The sequence below is a fragment of the Chionomys nivalis genome, chromosome 1, assembly GCF_950005125.1.
Source record: "Chionomys nivalis chromosome 1, mChiNiv1.1, whole genome shotgun sequence".
Lineage (NCBI taxonomy): Eukaryota > Metazoa > Chordata > Mammalia > Rodentia > Cricetidae > Chionomys > Chionomys nivalis.
Genome location: NC_080086.1, coordinates 149,207,440 through 149,227,259, shown reverse-complemented (window position 1 = coordinate 149,227,259; position 19,820 = coordinate 149,207,440). Strand labels below are relative to the sequence as shown.

Here is a 19,820-nt window from a genome sequence, read left to right as displayed (position 1 = left end):
GCAGGGGCCATAAATCTCAAAACAGATCACAAAAGCAGAAAGTGGAGGTGAAGGTCATTCTGGGAAGGTCAGGAAATCGAGCACAGAGAAATGACGCCACACATACAGCCTGGTTTATTGGCTCATCATACACACGCCACGTATATACACGAACATAAATACTCCGATGTACAAATTTTACATGGGACTCACAGACTGGCCCCCTGGTCTCTCATCTGGCACCCCCATCCTGTGTCCTGTCCTTTCCCACCCATTGCAGGGTGAAGGCTTGTGGGAGCTGTCATGAGGAGGCAGGGTTCTGGAGGAGGGAGAGGTCCTGCCCCCCTCTCCTCACAGGTACCTCCAAAGGGTTCTGTCCCTTAATGGCACCATAGGGCAGAGGGCTGCACAACACACTCCTGCTCTCTGCTGCAGCTCAAATCCCAAAGTTCTCCTCCATCCCTGGACCCTTCTCCTTTCCTCTTCTTCACTGTGCATCCCTGCTTCTTCTCCATCTCTCTGTCCTCCAGGCCATGGAGCCCTTCTGGTCCCTCTGCCCTCTTCCTGAGCTTCACAGGAGACTAGGGCTGCGGTGCAGCTCTGCAGAGGAATTGGTGCCATTAGCAGGCTCTCTGTTGGGAGTGGGTGCTAACCCACAGCCCTCCACAGCGCACCCATGCTGAATCAAGATGTCCGCACATTCCTGGCTGCCGGCCCGGCGGGCATAGGCCAGCGGAGTCAGACCCCGGGCATCACGGCTCCTCACATCCACCCCGTACTGCAGGAGAAAGCATATTCACAGTTGGCATATGTGGAAGGAAAGGCTTCAGCTCTCAGGGCAGGGGAGAGGCAGCTTCTGAAGGCTGAGAAGGGGGGACCAGGACAGGCCAGAGGTACCCAGACTCACCCAGATGAGCAGCTGTGTAAAGACCACATTGGCCATGGCACTGGACAGGTGCAGGGCTGTCCTCCCATCACCATCCCCGTATGTCTCGTTCACCTCCTCCTTGGACCCATGGGCCAGCAGCATCACCAACAGCCGCAGGTCATCCTCCACCACAGCCCGGAGTAACTGCTGCCCCAGCGGCACATCTGAGCTTGGTAGCGGGGCCAGGAAGAGCTTCTGTTCATACTTGGCCCGGATCCAGCGCTCCTTTTCCTCTCTATAAGCACAGGCCCATCAAGGCATGAGAAAATGAAGGAAGCAGGCATTTAGGCAGGGACTAGGGACCACTGCAACGATGAGAACGAAGGCACAGAGGAGCCCCAGGGACCCCAGGGCCCTCAGGGGCAACAGGTCACATAAATAGGATGGTATTGAGTAAAAGGGGAGCGACACTGAAGGGAGACCTCTGGGGCCAGTGGATACGAGGGCAGAGAGGGCAGGAAGATTCCAAGCAGGCCTGAGCGGCAGCTTATCAAGCTGTCTGAACTCTTTGCAATTGGTAGCACTGGAACAAAGAGGGTGACAGCTTGAGAGGGGGCCATGGCCACCCTATCTACCACCCATTCTCCCCATCTCAGCATGCAGGCTTGCACACAGGAGCCACACAGTGATATGGGTCCTGCGCATGCAGCTCCTGCTGGCCCCTGACCTACCGATAACAGCTCAGAAAAGGCCCTGTTGTTGTGAGATGCCTGAGTGACAGGTACCAGCAGGGGAGGGACACCCCCAGAGGCCAACCATCATGCAGAGCAACAGCGTTTTAACCCTTCTAATACTACCAGTGCTATAGGTTCTGTACACACACACACACACACACACACACACACACACACACACACACCCGCAGTGGGGCCTGGCTGTCTCCTTCCTGGGTACTAGCTTACCTGCAGGCTTCAGGGCCTGGCTTCGAGTAGCCATCCAGAGCCCCCTCCCAGACACTGTTAGCCAAAGCATTGCCCATTGCAGTCATGACAGCTAGCAGTTCAGGTGGCCAGTCATCAAGGTCCAAGGAGCGGACCCGGGACAGGTGAGCCCCCAAGTGTCGGTGGATCCCTGAACACTCGATACACATCAGGGCGCCCAGATTCAGGCTGGCCCAGTCTGGATCTATGTGGGCAGAGGGAGAAAGATACAGCAGGTGGCACCCAGAGAGAGGGCCCTTGAGGAAGGTCACCCCTTCTGCATACTGTCCACCACCCCATGCCATTAGAACCCTAGACACCCAGCTCCCAGATCTATTGTCCTTGTACTCACTGGGGGCTTCACAGTCAATACAGAAGCTGTTGCCACGGACCGTGCGGACAGCCTGCACAGCCAGAGCTGTGTTCTGGTTCCCCAGCCGAGTCTGCCATGAGGCAAGAGAGATAAGGATAGTCGATCAGTCCCAAGTCCCCTCCCTGGCTCTCATCCAGCCAGGCTCTCCAAGCAGGCTCTACCACCCCATGCCAACCTTGTCCTTGGCGCTGCGACAGCCCTGGAGGCTAGCGAGGATTTGGGCCTGCACGCTCTGTACCCACAGCTCCCGTTCTTCTGCTGTTGAGGCCTCAAAGTGCCAGGTCTGACCGGTGAGGGACACCACCACAAACTCAAAGGACTCCTCTGCCTCTGGGGAGAGGACGTTTACATTATTAGGGCTCTTTGCCAGCATACACACCCAGGGGCACACCATTGCCACAACTCCATTCAGATCCTGCTTCGCCAACACTCATCCTTCTTCCTCATATATGCCCACAGCAGCCCTAGGGCCGCACTATTTAGGACATTCACAAGCAGGGAAACTGCCTGCTCAAGACCAGTTTGAGTCCTTGTCCTCCACTTCTGACCACCTGTGGAGTCAGGAAATGACGGGGGCCAGTACTCGCTTCCTGACCATACCAGAAAGGGACACCATGAGAGGGCATCTGGAGGAAGGTGAGCTAAATGTCTGGAGAAGGAGGTGACGGGTGCTAGAAGGCACATGCTGGGCAAGGAGGCGGGTGCGAGCACCACCCGTACGTGTCAGCTGCAGCCTCCTCATTTTGCAGCTCATTAAACCCAATATTCCGGACGGCGTCAGCACAGGGCTCCTGGGAGCTGGGCCCCTCCCCCACTGCCCTGGCATAGACAGGCAGGAAGGGCAAATGGGTGGGGGAAGACATGTTTTCTCCAAGAACTGGAGGATGGGAACCAGCAAGAACCCAAGGACATCTGTAGAGGCAACAGTGGCCAACACCAGGGCTGCACTGTGACCCTAGGATTGTGCTCTCCCACTCTGCTCCCCTAGACCCCTTAAAGACAGACAGATCTATTCTCAGTGGCCACTGTCCTTAAAGAGCTGCCAATAGGCAGTGTGACTTGTCATGGGGGCTAAGAGAGACCTAGTACTTATATGGTCTTAGGGTGAGCCATGCATTCTGCCAGGGTCTTCCCTGATCCTAAGTTCTTGCTGCTTCTCTGCCACACTCCTGGAAATCTCCCCCTGCTGGTTCCTGCTCTGGGGACCCTTAAGAGCACTGGTTTTCCCCACGTGTAAACTGGAACCTCTCCTCTCCAGGTCCCTCCTCGTGCTTTCATGCTCATTCTACCACTTGGGAGGTCTTGAGTCCCCAGACCACTGGACACTGTCACCATGACTTTGTATCACTGTCCAGATTCACTTGAGCCACGTCCACCCCCACAACAGTCAGAACACAGATGAGGACTTACAAGTTCACAGATGCTACTTATGTAAAGAACCCCCCCCCCCCCGGTACTTGGGAAGACGCTGGAGGAGCAGTGTTGTGGTGACAGAGAACAACAGAGAAAGGTCAGAAGAGCATCTTGACCACTGAGAGCACACGTGTGAGGCACCCGTCACATCCCTAGAGAGCACTGCCAACCCTACATGTGTGAGGAACCTGTCATGTCCTCAGCACGCATTACACTCATGGCTAACTGAAGAGACACAGAACCAGCCTTTCTCAGCAGGTCTTGGAAGCTCTCATGCTGCCTGCCTTTCTCCAGGAAAGACAGAAGCAAGCCCAGCTCAACAGGAAGGATTCAGTAAGGTGAAGGGTCTAGATTATCGGAGGGTCATGAGTACTTCTTTCAGGAATCATTCATGAGAGTGCTTCCTCCATCTATCACAAGGAACAACTGAGCTTTTACGGTACTGTACCCATATCCCACTGCCCACCTCTGGGTCCCCCTAACCTTCAGCAGCACTGCTGGGGCCGTCTGGTCGGGGGGTCCCGGTGGTGCTCTTTTTCCGGCGGTGCTTCTTCCGGTTGGAGTGGGGAGATGGGGGAGGCTCCAGCTTGGGGCTGGAACTGAGTACCTCAGCTGGGTCACTGGCTGGTGAGGGGAGAGGTGGAGATGTGTGGGAAGAGGGAGGAAAGCTGGGCACAGGGTATGGGGAGAGCCAGTCCTGCTCACTATAGGTGGGTGTGCAGGGCACCTTCTCTGGGCCAGAGACTGCCCAGGCCTCCCAGCCCCAAAGCCTCCTGCCCTGAAGGAGGAGAACTAAGAGTTGGAAACTTAAGCAGAGCGGGATAAAGCAGAGGGAGGCAAGAGCTTCTGCAGCCTGGAGGGGTGGAAGGCGGGCGGCCCAGGGAACTCACAGGGAGCTGAAGCCCCAGCAGCTCCGCACCAAATTTATCCTCAATCACACTCCCCGCTCCTCACAATTAATAGCAGAATTAGAAACAATCAGGGAGCTGCCTAATTACTGTCAATTAGAGCGCGCTAATCAAGCTCCGCTCCCACACCCCGCCCGGCGCTCACCACTAAATGTCAAACTTCATTAGAGGCAGACACACTCCCTCCCTCCCTGACTACCTCCTTCCAGACTCAACAGAGGGGCTTCACCAAAGCCTAGACAGGTCATGGGTCGGTGACCCAAGGGAATGGCCCTGGCTCCATGCTTACTTTCCCCAAGGTGGCCTTGCTTCAGGATGGGGACATGTAGGGGTTCTTCTGGCTACTGGGCCCAGAGCACAGTAGCTGGGCTTTCTGTTTGTACTGGGAGTGGGGAAGGGTCTGTGAGAGGCCTCTGTGAGAAAAGTAAAAGTGACCCACCCCCCTGCCCAGTGAGTAGGAGCTCAGGAGGGTGGGTGAGCAGGGCAGAAAGGGTCTGTGGCCAAAAAGTTATGGGATTGGGGGAGATAATATTTGGGAAGAGCAATGGAAACAGGATGGATGAAAGCCAGTCTCCAGCTCTTTGGACAGCAGGCCCAGTCAAGGGAAGCAGGACACGGGCAGAGGCCTTTCAGGACAGCCCTTCAGGGACTAGGATGCTCTCTGCAATGGCAGGTCAGTGCTGCCCCAGACATGGCTCTCGCTGTGTACAGCCCCCAGCCTCCAATCTCCCTATTCTGCTTCTCGGTCCCCCTGCCGAGAGGCTGATGAGCTGACTGTGCAGGGGGCTGATGGGAATGCAGGAGGGCTACCAGCAATGCTTGGGGGCTCAGGAAGAAGGAGCTACAGAGGGCAGGCCTATAGGCCTGGGGCCAGAGAAGCTGGCTGATGGAGACGGGACTGAGTCCCTGAAGTACCCAGCCCTGCAGTATACAGTATCTGAAACAAGCAGTGAAGGATTCCGCGGGGCCCACCCCATCACTCTCCAGGATTCCGCGGGGCCCACCCCATCACTCTCCAGGCTTCTGGGCACCCTCTCTCTCTCTCTCTCTCTCTCTCTCTCTCTGACGTTTCAGCAGAGGCCAGAAGAGGTGGGAAGTGGCAGAGCCACCACTCACCAGGGTGCTGCACGCAGGCAGGCAGGGCAGCTGCCTCATTCCACTGGTCAGCACTGGAAACCGAGCAGGAGCGCTGGTGCAGCCCCTCAGGGCGCAAGCCAGCCCAGGCTGAGCTGCTGTGGGGGCGCTCAGAATGCAGGGATGCGCTGCTGGCTGAGTGGGGGGCACCTGGGGGAGGGGAAGGATCAGGCTGGGAGGAGGGACAGGTGGGGGCTGCATAGAAATTATATGCTAAACAAGCCACAGGGCAAAGCCTGAGTTAACTCCAGCTGGACAGTGACCAGAAAGGAGGGCCTGGGCTTCACTGGGTAGTGTCAGGCTCACCAGGGCGTGCCAAGGCCTCCTGCAGCCTCCATACCTGAAGGAGCCAACTTCTAGCCTTCACATCCTCCTTTCTCCGAGAATATAAAGGACCACAGTCATCACTATGATTGAGAGCTGGGAGAGGCAGGGGCATGGGTGCACACAAAGTCATCCATACTGAGGTCTCCTGGCCAAGGCTGAGTGCTGCAACCTGTCACTCCCCTTACTCACACCCCACTCAGGTCCCTGCATCTAGCACTTCAGTTGGCATGTCACTTGCTTTGCCTCAGCTTTGCTGCCATTCTGACGAGAAATAAGTGTATCAAATTCAAGTAATTATGTCTAATTAGTATTAGTAATTATCCTGTTGGGCTGGAGAAAATTAATCTTTCGTTTCCCATCAGGGAAGAAAGGCAAAGCCAAGGGGAATCGAAGGCTTGAGGAGTTCAAGGCTGGGCAGGCACAGCCCTCCGTGGGCAAAGAGGATGAACATTCAGCTCTCCCTGGCTCCACCCAGGGTCCAGATAGAGGCCTTCTAAATAGAGTCTGGCAACAGCCACAAAGCCTGCATCACTTACGGGGCCTAGGAACCGAAGCTTCTTTCTCCTTCTTCAGTGTCCCCAAGACTGAGGGTGGTGATGAGGCTAGGAAGAAACGACCCAACAGATGGCCCAGGACAAGTGGGACACAAACCCGAATGTTCTCAGGATTCCTGAGAAACTCCAGTGTGGAAGTTCAAGTGCAAGCTGATGAACTAGAGCCGGCCAAAGCTGGAGGAGGCAGGCAAGGGCAGGCAAAGAGAAATGCCAAACGGCTGGTCTTGCAGCCTGGCAGGTCAAGCATGTGGACTGGGTTTCTGGATGTCTAAGGAAGCACAGAGCTGAAGCAGCTCTAAGAGGAAGGGAGGGGGCCCCATGCTACAAATGCTCTGCAGAGTGGCCCTTCAAGGCAGAGATGAGCTTGATGCTACCCTTCCAGTTGCTGCATAATGACTGGACACAGTAAGAGCCTGTAGCACGAACATGGTACCCAGGCTTCAGCTCCCATCCTCAGGTCTCAGGTCCCCTCCCTAAACATTGGAGGCCCCTTACTTTTCCCTACTTCTTCCTAGTCCCTATGCCTTCTGGATTCCAAACAGGACCCCCTAATCCCTTGCCTGGACCAAAGGTATCATAGGCCCAACTTCCTCCCCAAGCCCCCAACCCAAACCCTAAGGGAAGGAAAGTGCTTTCCTTTTCTTTGTTAATTCTCCTCTCATTACGCCTGCAATCCCACAATCAGTGTGCACTGTAATTGTCGAATTTGATGCTAATGATTAATGAATTAAACATGGAGCCATCAATTAGTCCTCCGAGGATAATTCTGCATAAAGCAGCGGATAATGTAATTACAGTAACAAAGATAATGAGATGTTAACATCGCCCGGTGAGCGAGAGACATGTGTGAGTGTGCATGAGGGTTGGTGTCAGCATGCGGCAGGAGGAACTCGTGCTTGGGAAGCGTCATCCATGTGTTTCTGTGTGTGGGTGCCGTAATTAGAGGAGTGAGTTGCTGGGGCTCCCTCCTGCACTCCACTGTGGCATCCTAGGTAAAGGCTAGGAGGGTGGGCCCAGACTGGGATGGGACAGGCCAGAGGCATCTTGCTTCTTCCGTTTTCTGGGGAATACTCCAGTTTTTCTCTCATTACCCATCTTCAAAGACAGGTCTGCTTTTTGGCCACTTTACCCCTACTTCCTGTGGTACCAACAAGAACCCCATGATGAGGCTGGCCAGATAGGGATCCCTGGGAGACATCCTAGCGGTTCAGCCCTAAGGACAGCATATGACCCAATATTTTTGCCACCAAGGCCAGCCTCTACAGTCCACCTTATTAAGCAGGCTATCAGCAAATAACCCCGCAGGTAGACTATGTCTTCCTTGGCCTGTCCCCTTTCCGCGGTCCAGAGGTCTCCCTGCATACACCTCAAGGGCTCCGCATTTCTGGCTCATGTGCTTAATGGAAGCAACAGAGTAAATCCCAGATCCCATACCTACAGGACTTTACAGACATTAGTGCACCTCTCAGTCCTTGTTTTCTCATGGAAACAGGACAGTAATGTCCACACACTGCTGTGGCCCTGGTGCCCAGGTCACAGACAACCACTGTGCTGGCACAGATTAACTGATGACATCAGGTCCCTCTTTCAGCTCTCCCCACACCTCCAGCCACAAATAAGGTACCTTACTCCAAACGAGGACCATTCTTAGAGGGTGGTAGACTATAGCTCATTGGTAGATTATTTGCTTAATGTGCACAAGGCCCTAGGTTCAAATCCCACCAGCATTTACAGCGAACAGTTTTTTATTGTTTGGAGTTTGTCCTTAGGCCTGTCTATGTTCTCTCAGTATCTAAGATGCCCTCCTATCATGTAAAAAGAACCCCCCATCTCCTTACACCCTTGGCAAGGTGGCACATCTCGGGAAAATTGGTAATTCTAAGAGTGGGCCTCTGGGGCAAGGCACAGGGTCAGCACTGGTGAGCCACCTGTGTCCTGAGCAGCAGTCTCAAGAGAGTCAGGACAACTGAGGACATTAACCCTACAGAAGGGTCCAGAAATCCAGGGCAAGTCTAGGAGCAAAGAAAGTGAGTGAGGGGAAGAAAAAAGGTCCAGGGAGAATGAATGGCACCAGGACCTGGGGACAGAGGGCCTTCCTTGAGACCACACTGTTACATGAAGAGGTAAGAGTACAGCCGGGGACCAGAAGATGACTTCGTGATTAAAAGCACACAATGTTCTTCCAGAGGACCTGGGTTTGATTCCCAGGACCCACACCAGGTGATTCACAACTGTCTGAAACTTCAGTCTCAGGGGAATCTGGATGCCTCTGGTCCCGGTGGACACTTGCACTCATTCTCACAAACATACACAAGCATAAACACACCCACACAGGAAAGAACACAATCAAAGAAAAGCTACCCATACACAACTGTCTACTCATGGTCCCGAACTCTCCATTCCCTGCCCTCCCAAACCACTGGGTTTAGACCCAGTGCTTTCTGTGCAGAGACCCTGCATCTACTACACCTGAGGTGGCTGCCTGGGTAAGCCCAGGCAACTCTACCCACTCCTGTGGCAAGTGAGTCACTGGCCTACCTTAGCTAAAATGCAGGGAGGCAGGATCACTAGCTGTCCCCACATCCCAATCCCAAGGCTCCCAATCCCCACCTGATAGCCAAGGCTACCACAACTAGCACTGTTAGGTCTGCATACAGGACATGACTCCAGGTGGAGAGGATCTTCAAAGTGGTACCTTGGCTGGTGAGCATGTTCGCAGCTCTGACGTCTAGGCTGAGAAGCAGCCTGTTGTGCTAGGCCCATTCACATCCACCACCCTCTCATTTCTGAAACTCCCCACTCTCCTTCACAGTAGCCACCTCACCTGTGCCTCCACCCAGCTGTGTGTTACTCCGCTCCATGGCCAAGCCATTGGCACGGGGACTGGTGCCTGGGGCTGTGGTAGGTGTGGCTCGGGGCAGGCGTTTCCCTGGCACTTTCACGGTGGTCCGTAGGAGGTCAATCTCCTTGCCATGGATGTTCTGCATGTAATCCTAAAGGTGCACAGACGACAGAAGATGCATTAGGCACGGCTCTCCTCAGCAGCTTGTCTCCAGTACTACCTAAGACTCTTCCCTCACTGCTAACTGGTGTGTGTGTGGGGGGGGGGGGCAATGAAGACTCACACACTTAGTCTCAAAGCAGGTTTTTGAGGCCCAACCAAGTCTCCAAATCTGGATCACACCCAAGTCTTCACAGTGCCCAAAGTTGAGTGAGGAAGACAGGATGAAGGCTTAAAAAGGCTCTGGAGCCAAGCACTTAGGCTCAAGGCCATGACTTAGGTGGTAAAGAGATAGATAGGGCACCTGTGTGGCTGAGGAGGGGAACAAAGAATTCTGAGCTAAGGACAGAGCAGTTCCAAGTCTCCGTGATGCTCCTATCACAAGTTGGGCACTGAGGAATAATCAGCCCTTAGGACGACCACAGATGACAATTTGTTTGTTTATAGGACAGTCTTGAACTTTTTCCAACGGACTTGGGAAAGCATCAATGCACACCATGGATTTTCTGTCAGTAGTACCTGTCATCATCAGACTGTTATTTGCCCATCCCTGGGTTGTGCGTTATGTACAATATATACAGTTAATTTATCAGTATATTTCAAATTCCAACTATCTAAGTGAGGTGTTTCCAGGCTCAACTCACGGCAATCCTCCTGTCTCAGTCTCCAGAGCATTCTTTGCCCTATGTTGGAGATGAAGAAGCTGAGGCTCAGGAATGCTAATCCGCTCAAGATCACAGTAGGTAATGGAGCTAGACCAAGCCCAGGTTTGCAGATTCCCAAAGTTTGCCTGCAAGCTAAAGACTACAGAATCCTCTGTCCCTGTAGCTTTTGGTTAAAGCTAGACCTGACCTGGAGCCTGGCTTTGACTACAACTTCCCATCTCTTACTCCAGACTGCTTTGGCTTCCACATGAAAATAGTTCCAAGCTCTCAATCTCCATACTGTATGACAAAAATTCCTCCCTTGGTGCTATGTAACTTCCTGAGAGAAGAATCTAAAATTGTATTGATCAGATATAAAACCCAACCAACTGCTGCTCCTCCAAGGTGTGTTGAGGGCTGAGTTTTAATCCCTGCCTCCACTACATCTTGATTTGTGTCTGTGCCTTTCTGCTTTGTCTCTTCCTGTGATAAGGCCTGGCTTGGGCACAGCTGCTCTAAGATTTTGCTCATTTTTTTGGATTCCTAGAAAAATCTACCAAGAAATAAAAGAGAATAGCCTCCAACCCACGAGGACCTTGACACTTCTGGCTTCAAGGTCATACGCCCACAGACTGCCTCAAGGACCGCCTCACCTGACCATTCTCTGTTCCACCAGGCACTGTTGTTGGTCTTCTGGTTTTTATTTTAGTGTCTAGTATGTAACTTCTCTCTCTCCCTCCACTCCAGGCTTGGTTCTACATGTGCTCACCTCTAGATCCTATACACACTGATCTGAGTCTCTGGACACACTAGCTCTGGTTCCTGCTCACCATCTTCAGTCCTTATATATAACTACATCTTGCATCGGCTGCTCCAGACAACTGCCAACAGCTGGCTGGGCCAAAGGCCCAGCTGTAGTCCCTCTCCTGAGGGAGGGGCTTGGGTTGCTCCAGTTCGCAAGGAGGTCACAGCAATTATAACAGTTTTCAGGCCCTACTCAAGCTCTCAGATGCCCAAAGCTGGGATGTGGCACGAGAAAATGACCCTAGGCCAAGAACAAGAGCTACACAGAGGGATTTTATTCAAGGCCAAGGAGCCAATAGCTGGCTAGCAGAGAAAGGACTGCCCAACTTATACATCTGACTATACCATATCCTGTGGCTTAGGCAGGAAGAAACCCTCAGAAGTTTGGGCTGAGTGGTGGGCTGTCTGATGCAGCCTGGGCTTGGAGGGCATGGTGAGGAGCCTGGAGGAGCACCAGCAGGAACAGGGACCTCAGGCAGAGAGCAATAGCGTTTCCCTCCGTCAGCAGAACAGGGGAGCATGGTGGTGGCAGCGACTGCTCAGGAGAGCGGTCACCACGGCTGCCTTTATTACCCACCATCAAACAGCAATTTCTTCCCCAGCCTCCTCGCTAATTACCCAGCCAGCGTTCTCATCTCGTTTTATTACTGGAATTAACAACGAGTTCAGAGCGTGGAAAGCTATTAAGATGTGTGATTAAGCCACATTCAATTAGTTTCTACAAACAATTTAATTGATGTTGCAGATAGAATTAACAGAAGGTGATTGTGTGAATGGCTCCGCTGGCTGCAAAATGGGGGAGGCTGTGGCAGGCTCTCTTGGGCCAGGCGAGATTCGGGCACGAAGCTTGCGGCCTGCCCACCAACTCATGTTCCACGTGCTGGGCCTAGCCGCCTCCATTACTAGAAGAGGCCTAGACACTGTGGTCCTGGCTCTCAGGTGAGACCTGTCCCCTTCAGGGAAGCCAGACAGACCCAATCAAGGCTGAGAATTGCTGGGGTCCTTTCTTTCACTGTCGAGATTGAGGTTCTAGCATCCGAGGGTCTACGATTCTTGCAGGTTAGACTGCTAGGTCACTGCTGTGCTAACACACTTCTGAGGTCTGAGGAAGGTGGCAGATGGAAAACAGAGGAGAGAGCAAGGAACAGCAGGAGAGGATGGACAAGCCAAAGCCACAGGGCAGGTCAAGCGGGAAAGTAAGAGCCAAGAAATGAACCAGGCCTGCTGTGTCTAAGGGGAAGTTTTCAAGGGAACTAGCAACTCTGATGAGAAGATGAATCTACAGGGAAGGCCAGGCTGACTGCTATGTCAGTGCCCCCTGACATCCAATGTGATGGATGTGATGGTGGAACCAGCTCTTTGGCTTTCTGACCAAGTGATGCAATTTGAGATACTAGTCACACAATCCTCACAGAGCCCAAGGGGGCCTGGGGGGTTAGAATACAAGAGACTAGGTCAATGGGCGGTCATCTCTTAGAGTTCACCCTGCAAAGGCATTAGGGCAGATCTGGAAGTTCCTGGGCCCAGGTCCTGTCACACAGTACAACTATGGTGAGAAGGAGTCCTGGGAGACTCGGATGCCCAGCCAGGTCCCTGGCAGCTTTACCTGACTTACTCTCTGTTCTGGCTTTTGCAGCCAGTCTCAGAGGTAGGTGTTCTTGGTAAGCATTGGCAAGTTCAGGTAATACTGATGACAATGGATCCTCATCTTCGTTCAATTACTAGCTGGGTGGCTAGAATGCGCTACAAACCCGCTGAGCCACTACTTTCCAGCTGTAGCTGTAGGAATGATGTTCCTACTTCCTTCCCTCTTGCCCTCTGGTTCCAAAACCAGAACCTAGCTTGATACAATTGAGCCCCCCCCCACGCCCCTGTCTCTAACCCTCTTCTTCACCCTGGCTCCCCTCACTTTCCAGTACAAGGAACAGCAAAAGGGACAGACCCTACACCCAGCCACAGTTGCACAACCAGAAAGACACTGTTGAGGATGTAGGCAGGAGGCAGCTAAGACCACCCACACAGGAGGAAGGCAGGTGTCCTAGTCAGATAGTTCTCAAGCGCTTGGTCTCGATGTAAACATACAGAGAACATATGCCAACCTGCCCAGTGGACAGAGGGTGAAACATGACTCATAAGAGTTGGCAGGTGCTGGCATGTTCCTGGGTCTCAACACATAGCCCAGTTCCTCCTGCAACTAGGGAGGACCCCTCAGATCCCTTTTGTAGGGAACACTTTGAATCTACAGTCTGTCTAGCACATACTCCTCCAGCCCTCCCTGGGTACAGAGTTCCATGGAAAGGCCTTGTACCGGCAGAGAGCACCGTCGGCCTAAGACACCTTTAATCTCTGCAGTCAGTGCTACCTGAATTAGCCAACTGCCTCCTGTTGTCTTTTGAGGACATGGGAGAAGGACGAGGGCTGTGTGAGAAACGGGGTCGAGGCGAGAAGAGTGGCTGCTGTAATAAATGGATGTGGCCCTTCATCTCTCAGGGACCACGACCACCTGGCATTCTGGCACAGGAACTAAGAGGATTAACTTAACCAATGTTCCCAGGGGGGGGGGGGGGATGGGAATCCCTCGCTGCAGACTGGACTGAATGGAGACCTCCCCAGGCCTGTTCTGCCCAGGCCTACATCCACATCAGGCCTCTTAGGACCACGTAATGGCCAGGAAATGCAAACCCTGGAACCTGTGGGGCAGGACTTCCCTGATATCCTGTGATTTAAAGATGGCCTAGGGACCCTCTGAGGCAAGCCCAGAGCTTTTGAGTGGGGGGGGGGGTCGGAGGGAGGTGGGGCTGGCCCACGTGCTGTGCTCGAGGGGCTTCACAGGAGAACTCATTAGCCCCACAGTGGGGTGGTGACAGAGATGGATTCTGGTGACAGCTGTGTGCTGGAGCCACGCAGTGAGGGGAGGAGAAGGAAGGAGGTGGGGAGAGCTGCCACAGGGGCCACATGATGATCACTCGAACACCCATGCCCCCACTGCTGGGCATACACCATGTGTGCTCCAGACCTTTCTACTCCTCCTAGGCTGAACTCAACATCCAGGCTCAACCATCATCACTGGCCCATGTTGCCATGTCAGCTCCTCGTTGCCATGGTCAGCCTCAGATACTTGTTTGGGAATATACATGCCCTTGTCCACAGAAGTTCTATAGTTACACAGGACACAGAGCCTGACTGGCAAAGGAGGAGTAAGCTGGCCATAACAGCTCAGCTTAGCATACCTGGTAGAGAGCTTGCTTTAAAGGAAAGGCAAAACCTGGGTTCTGTGCTCTTCCCACACTACAGAAGTATGGTGCATTCTCAAAGGGAACCCCATGAGATCACCAGGAGTCCTTACTCTGTCTCTTCCCTCATCCCCACCCCATCTTCTGGACTCACGTGCAGGCTGGGGTGGTAAGTAAGCAACCCGTTGTCACAGAGTGTCACATACTTCTTCTTCCACTCCTTGTTCAAGGACTTGCCACTCCTCTTTAGCAGGATCCCCTAAGAAGAGAGGTACAATGACGGACCAGGAGTCAGCATGTGGAACACTACACCCCAAGGACAGGGTTCAGACCACAGACCTGTCCAAAAGTCTCTAAATTCTGATGTCTGGGACCTCACTCAAGACCAGGAGCCGGCCTAGCACAGGAAGACCATGATGTGATTAAGCAACCAAATCCTCACCCTGCTTTCTGTTGGAACCACTGCACCTGAGCAGAGGGGTTAAAGACCTTCAGGTGCATTAGGAGGGCAGGAGGGCATTTCCCACAGGCTCTGCTTTCAGTGGCCATCCAGGGGAGGCCGTTTGAGCCGCTGCTAATCTAGAAGGCTCTACAAGAGAGGAAAAGGCCAGCTACAGAGGCTTCTGACCTTTTACCACCCGAGGGAGCACCAATATAGGACAGAAAAATCCCTTAACTGTCCCAACAAGGCCCTAGACCCCATGCTAGGCACCAAGAAGTCCAAGCCTTCCATCTCAGCCACCTGAGCCTGTCCGTCAGCTGCCCCTGCTGCCCGCCCCCCACACCTAGTACGGGGGTTTGCTTTGTAAGCGCTCTATCACCAAGCAGTTTCCTTTTTATAGCAGGCGCTGACTAAATTCCCTAGCCTGGCTTCACACTCACTCTGTAGCCTAGGTGAGCCCTCCTGCGTCAGCCTCCTGAATAGCTGGGATTACAAACCTATACCACAAGGTATGGCATGATATGCCCTTCAAATGTGGAAGTCCCATAGGCAAGGGCAAGAGCAAGGCCCATGAGCAGCACGAGGACATTTGTGTGGGTTTTGTTTCCTGAGAACTCTCAGCATCTAGCACGACACCTGGGCCGTAGCGAACACTGGATGTATCTGTTAGAAGAACTGGGAAAAAAGCACCTCCCCCCAAGACTGTGCTGTGTGGCTGTCAAGAGATGAAGGCAGGACATAGAACCGGATGGGTAATACCCACCACAGCCTTCCTTTCTCCCTCCCTCCTTCCCTGGAAGAAACCTGCTACTCTAACAGGCCCTTAAAGAGGTCTCAGTCCACGACCATAGCACATGAAAACAGCTGGGAACATAAACAGTACAGATGGACACCAGGTGGCTGGGTCCTCAAACACCCCAACTCCGTACAGGTAGGAGGGAGAATGAGGTAGATTCACAGCCTGGGATTCGGTGGGCGGAGTTATGAGAGACATTTCTGGGGCAGCAGGAAGGTGTATTCTGGGCTCCCCATGGGGATGAAGGGTGATAATGCACAGATATGGAGGCAAACGGTGGGCCCTGCCCTCAGCCGGCCAGGAAACTGACGTGGAGGAACGCCAAAGAGCAGGCCAAGTACCAGAGTCACCCACACCCTTCCCTGAGTCCTTCTGGATCTAGTGGATGAGATTAGAATGTGTAGGTAAGGAAGTGAGAATGGTGGCGATGCCTGTGGCCTCAGGGCTTGAGAGGTTGAGGCTGAAGAAAAGTTAAGGGCCAGCCAGCCTAGACAACAACATAAAAGGCGATTTAGGATTTACAAGTGTTCTCACCCCTGGCCACTAGGGGGCAAACTGGAAGCTGAGGAAGGGTGCTCAACCAAGGAAGCCTGAACAGCTTTAGTTCCCAGCTCCTACTTTCAACAAGTTATCTTTGATAACTCTCCTCCTGCCACCTTCAAAGACAAATGTCACTACAGGAGATGCAAAGGTACTCGTAGCATCTGAGGACACAAATGGAGCTTCTGAAGGCAGACAGCCCGAGATAATTTTTTTGTTTTGTTTTTTTTTTTGAGAGAAGGTTTCTCTGTAGCTTTGGTGCCTGTCCAGGAACTAGCTCTTGTAGACCAGGCTGGCCTCGAACTCCCAGAGATCCACCTGCCTCTGCCTCCCGAGTGCTGGGATTAAAGGCGTGCGCCACCACCGCCCGGCTCTGAGATAACTTTAAAACCATCCGTTCCTCAGTCATATAGTCTGTGTCTATGGCTATAGTGTCCTTGCTGTCGGCCAGCGGTAGAAGCAGAAGAGAGCCAAGTTACTCCCTCCCTCTCCTGGGCCCTAAGGGCAAACAGTCTCCGAGAACAGACAACCATCAGGAAAGCAGAGGGAAGGAAGCCAGGCGGGACAGCAGGGTGCAGAATCTCCTGGGAGACCCAGGGGACTCACAACTTTTCTTGATGTTCGTCATCACAGGGCTCTCCTCTTAGCCTCCAGTTCCAGGCCTCTCACACCTGAACCCTCTGCCTCTAATCCCCGGGCCCAGCTCCCCTCTGTGCTACCAGCTGGCTAGGAACATCAAAAATCCACAATAGCTCTGAGCCTGTCTGGGTCAGAGCAGCCTTAAGACCACCGGACCTACGCAGGTCCTCCTCCACCTGGCAAGGTCAGACGTCAGGCTGCTGCGGAGGCAGCTCAGGAACGAAGCCCTTACCGCCCAACAGAATGTCAGGCTCCCTTGCGCTTAATAGGCTCGTTAGTAAAGGACGTGGGCGTGGCGCTCAGGGCTCGCCAACAGGCTAGAGGGCGGTAGAGCGACCCTAGCCCACACCCTCTACCCAGCTTTGCTGCCCTCCACCCTCCAGTCCGAGTTCCAGGAGGGAGAGAAGCTGCGGGATTCCCGCTCCCTCCCTGGCCGGCCGGCTGCGCACCACGGAGCAGGAAGCAATCTGGGGCGGAATGGGAGCGGTGCGGAGGCGACAGCCCCCAGAGGACCCGTTCCCGCCGCCGCCTCCCTCCCAGCTCCGCCAGCCGACTTAATTGCGGAGTCCGGATTGATTGGGAATGCAAATGGCAACTGAAATGCAATCTCCACTCCCAGCAGGAGCTAGGGGGAGGGGAAGGAACCGAAATGGGGAGCACGGGACAGGAGGGCGGGGAAGGGGAGGGACCATGAATGTGGCAGGGTGAGACCTGATGGGGCTGGCGAGTCTGGAATACACCCAGGAGGAACGTGTAAGGGTGCACCTGAGGAGAGCATTGGTCCCCCTCCCTCACGGGCAGGGCCTCCTGAATAGGCACACCCCCCCCCCCCCCCCCCCCCCCGCCTCTGCAGGTGGACCACAGATGAGCGACCTCATCTTCAGCACAAAAGACAGACACTAGGCCAGACAGCTACCAGGGCCTCAATGCAAGAGGGACCTTTCCTTTCCAAGAAGATCAGGGAATGTAACAAACAAGTGACCACCTGATTTCCAGGCTGCAAGTTGACAGGACTGCCTCTTCCCTCCACCCCTGCATGTGGGGGACTCAGAGAATAAATAATCCAACCTCAGCTACTGCAACCCCCAGACAGGAAAGCGAGTGGGAGCTGAGACAAGTGTTCTCATTCACATCAAATGTGTTTGGGTGTGTATAATAACACCACCACCACTCTGAGAGCACCTGCCACCTTCAGCCTCCCACTTCCACACAGGCAGGTGACTGGGCTGCATCCAGAGTGCACCAGAAAGCCCAGGACTCCAGGGATCAAGCCATAAACAGGATCCTGTGTCATTATTCTGTGAACACAGGAACACACTGGCATACTGAGGGTCAGGAGGAGGCGGGGACTCTCAATGCTGCCATTCTATCTCTCACCTTCTCAGGTGACTCCCCTCCCAGGAGACTGGCCCAACTGGAATGGTCCCTGCCAGACATAAATTCAGTCACCCCAGAGATGAAGAAGAGAAAGCAGGAGAGAGAACAGGGTGGATTGTGTGGCTCCCTGCCCTAGCCTCTGGGCCCTTATAAGCCTCCTAGGATGCTTTCTTCTATATACACACCTACACAGAGCATCAGAATCACCCCCTCCCCCACCTTAACACATGATGCAGACACAGGGACTGGCCTGTCCCCAATAGCTCACACTGCAAATGAACCCACAAGTCCCTGAAAGGGTTAAACATGTCTCTCTGCAGCCACCAAATACTCGAAAGATCTGTACCACACCAGCACCAAGAACGGTCCATTTGGCACACTTAACTCCTAGTGGTGCCTGTGCACTCAAATGTCACCCTCCACTCAGTAGCGCTGCAGCTGGGCAGAGCTCCTACTCAACACATGTACTGCCGCCTTCACCACCCGTGCCTTCTCCAGCAAGGCGTCCCACTAGGAGGCCTGGATGACCTAGTGCTCTCGGGGAGTGACTCAGACAGCGACAGCACCACTAAAGTCTTTTCTTTAGGAGAAGGTACAGAAATTCACATGCTTTCTTGATAGATACATCTCACCCACCCCACCCAAGAAGCTTCCATTTGACAGAGAATAAATGACCATGGAAGCCCAGCCCTAAATGGGATATCTATAACACAACCCTACACTTAAGGCTTTAGGGAACACAACAGAAGAAGGGGCAGAAAGATTCTTTCTAAGAACCAGATGACCAAGATAGTGTCTTCTGGACATGACAGGATGCTACTGAGGGAGGAGAACCCCTTTTCTTCAGGGATGAACCCAGATAGGCTACCTAAGCAGTGAGCCTTAAACCCATATGCGTATGGGCAACAGTCAGTAACTGGAATCAGTAGATGAGAAAGAAAAAAAGTAACAAGAGATGCTCACAATGGTAGAACTGTACCAGTAAATCCCAGATGGGATCATCCCTTAGTACTGCCTCTTTCTCATGCTCCTTTGTCTGGCATGTGTGGGTTTTGTTGTTGTTTTTGTTTTTTTTTTTAAGTTTTCTGAGACAGGGTTTCACCGTTTGGCTCTGGCTATCCTAGAACTTGCTTTGTAGACCAGGCTGGCCTCAAACTCAGAGCTCCGCCTGCCTCTGACTCCTGAGTGCTGGGATTAAAAGTGTGCGCCACCACCGCTTGGCATGGACTGTGTTTTTAAAACAGGGTCATGGCCATGCCTTGTAGCTGAGACTGCCCCAGGATTCCTTACACAAACCAAGCCTTTGCCTCCCAAGTCCTAGGGTTACAGACATGTGCCACCATGCCCAATCCCTTATATTACTGCCCTCAACTCTTTTCCTTAGCCCAGAGACCAGGAGGCCCCCCTCTACAGGTTGTATGTACCAAAGAGAACCATCAGGTTTGGAAGCCAACTGAAAGCGGCAAGTGGCTCTCTGCTGCCCTCCGGTGGTGATGAGGAGGAAAGACAACTGTCTAGGGACCAGGTTTGTCGGGCCTCAAGCTTCATACCAGAACCGCCCTCTCTTGGTTAAAAGGTAGTCCTGGGAGGCACAGGGGAGACACATCCTGGGCCAAGAGGAGAGAGAGTGCTGACCTGCTTGATGGGGATGGCCCGGCCGCTACCAATGCTGTCTACTTTGCACTCAGCAGCCTTCTTCTCCCGGTCCAGGTCAGCACCTTTTCGAGACTGGAAGAGAAAAGAAGAGGAGTGTTAGAGGTCTGGGGCCTTTTGGGGCGAACAGCCCGCCTGCAGTTCCCCACCCTCCC

At 53.5% G+C, this 19,820-nt stretch overlaps 1 protein-coding gene across 6 annotated transcripts in view; it reads right to left on the bottom strand.

Moving 5' to 3' along the window:
* Positions 1 to 96: 96 nt before the first annotated feature.
* The window catches only part of Agap3 (ArfGAP with GTPase domain, ankyrin repeat and PH domain 3), a 51,152-nt gene continuing 31,428 nt past the window's right edge, over positions 97 to 19,820 (bottom strand). For 3 of the 6 annotated variants that reach the window (XM_057788697.1, XM_057788679.1, XM_057788741.1), the window contains 10 exons: positions 19,648 to 19,740; positions 14,373 to 14,477; positions 9,361 to 9,529; positions 5,638 to 5,805; positions 4,097 to 4,237; positions 2,376 to 2,530; positions 2,180 to 2,270; positions 1,810 to 2,032; positions 887 to 1,142; positions 97 to 757 (listed from right to left, as the gene is read on the bottom strand). In XM_057788697.1, the coding sequence (XP_057644680.1) occupies positions 551 to 757; positions 887 to 1,142; positions 1,810 to 2,032; positions 2,180 to 2,270; positions 2,376 to 2,530; positions 4,097 to 4,237; positions 5,638 to 5,805; positions 9,361 to 9,529; positions 14,373 to 14,477; positions 19,648 to 19,740 (1,608 nt within the window). In that variant the 3' untranslated portion in view covers positions 97 to 550. The remainder of the gene's footprint in view (positions 758 to 886; positions 1,143 to 1,809; positions 2,033 to 2,179; positions 2,271 to 2,375; positions 2,531 to 4,096; positions 4,238 to 5,637; positions 5,806 to 9,360; positions 9,530 to 14,372; positions 14,478 to 19,647; positions 19,741 to 19,820) is intronic. The other 3 variants (XM_057788706.1, XM_057788688.1, XM_057788751.1) reach the window with 1 other exon arrangement.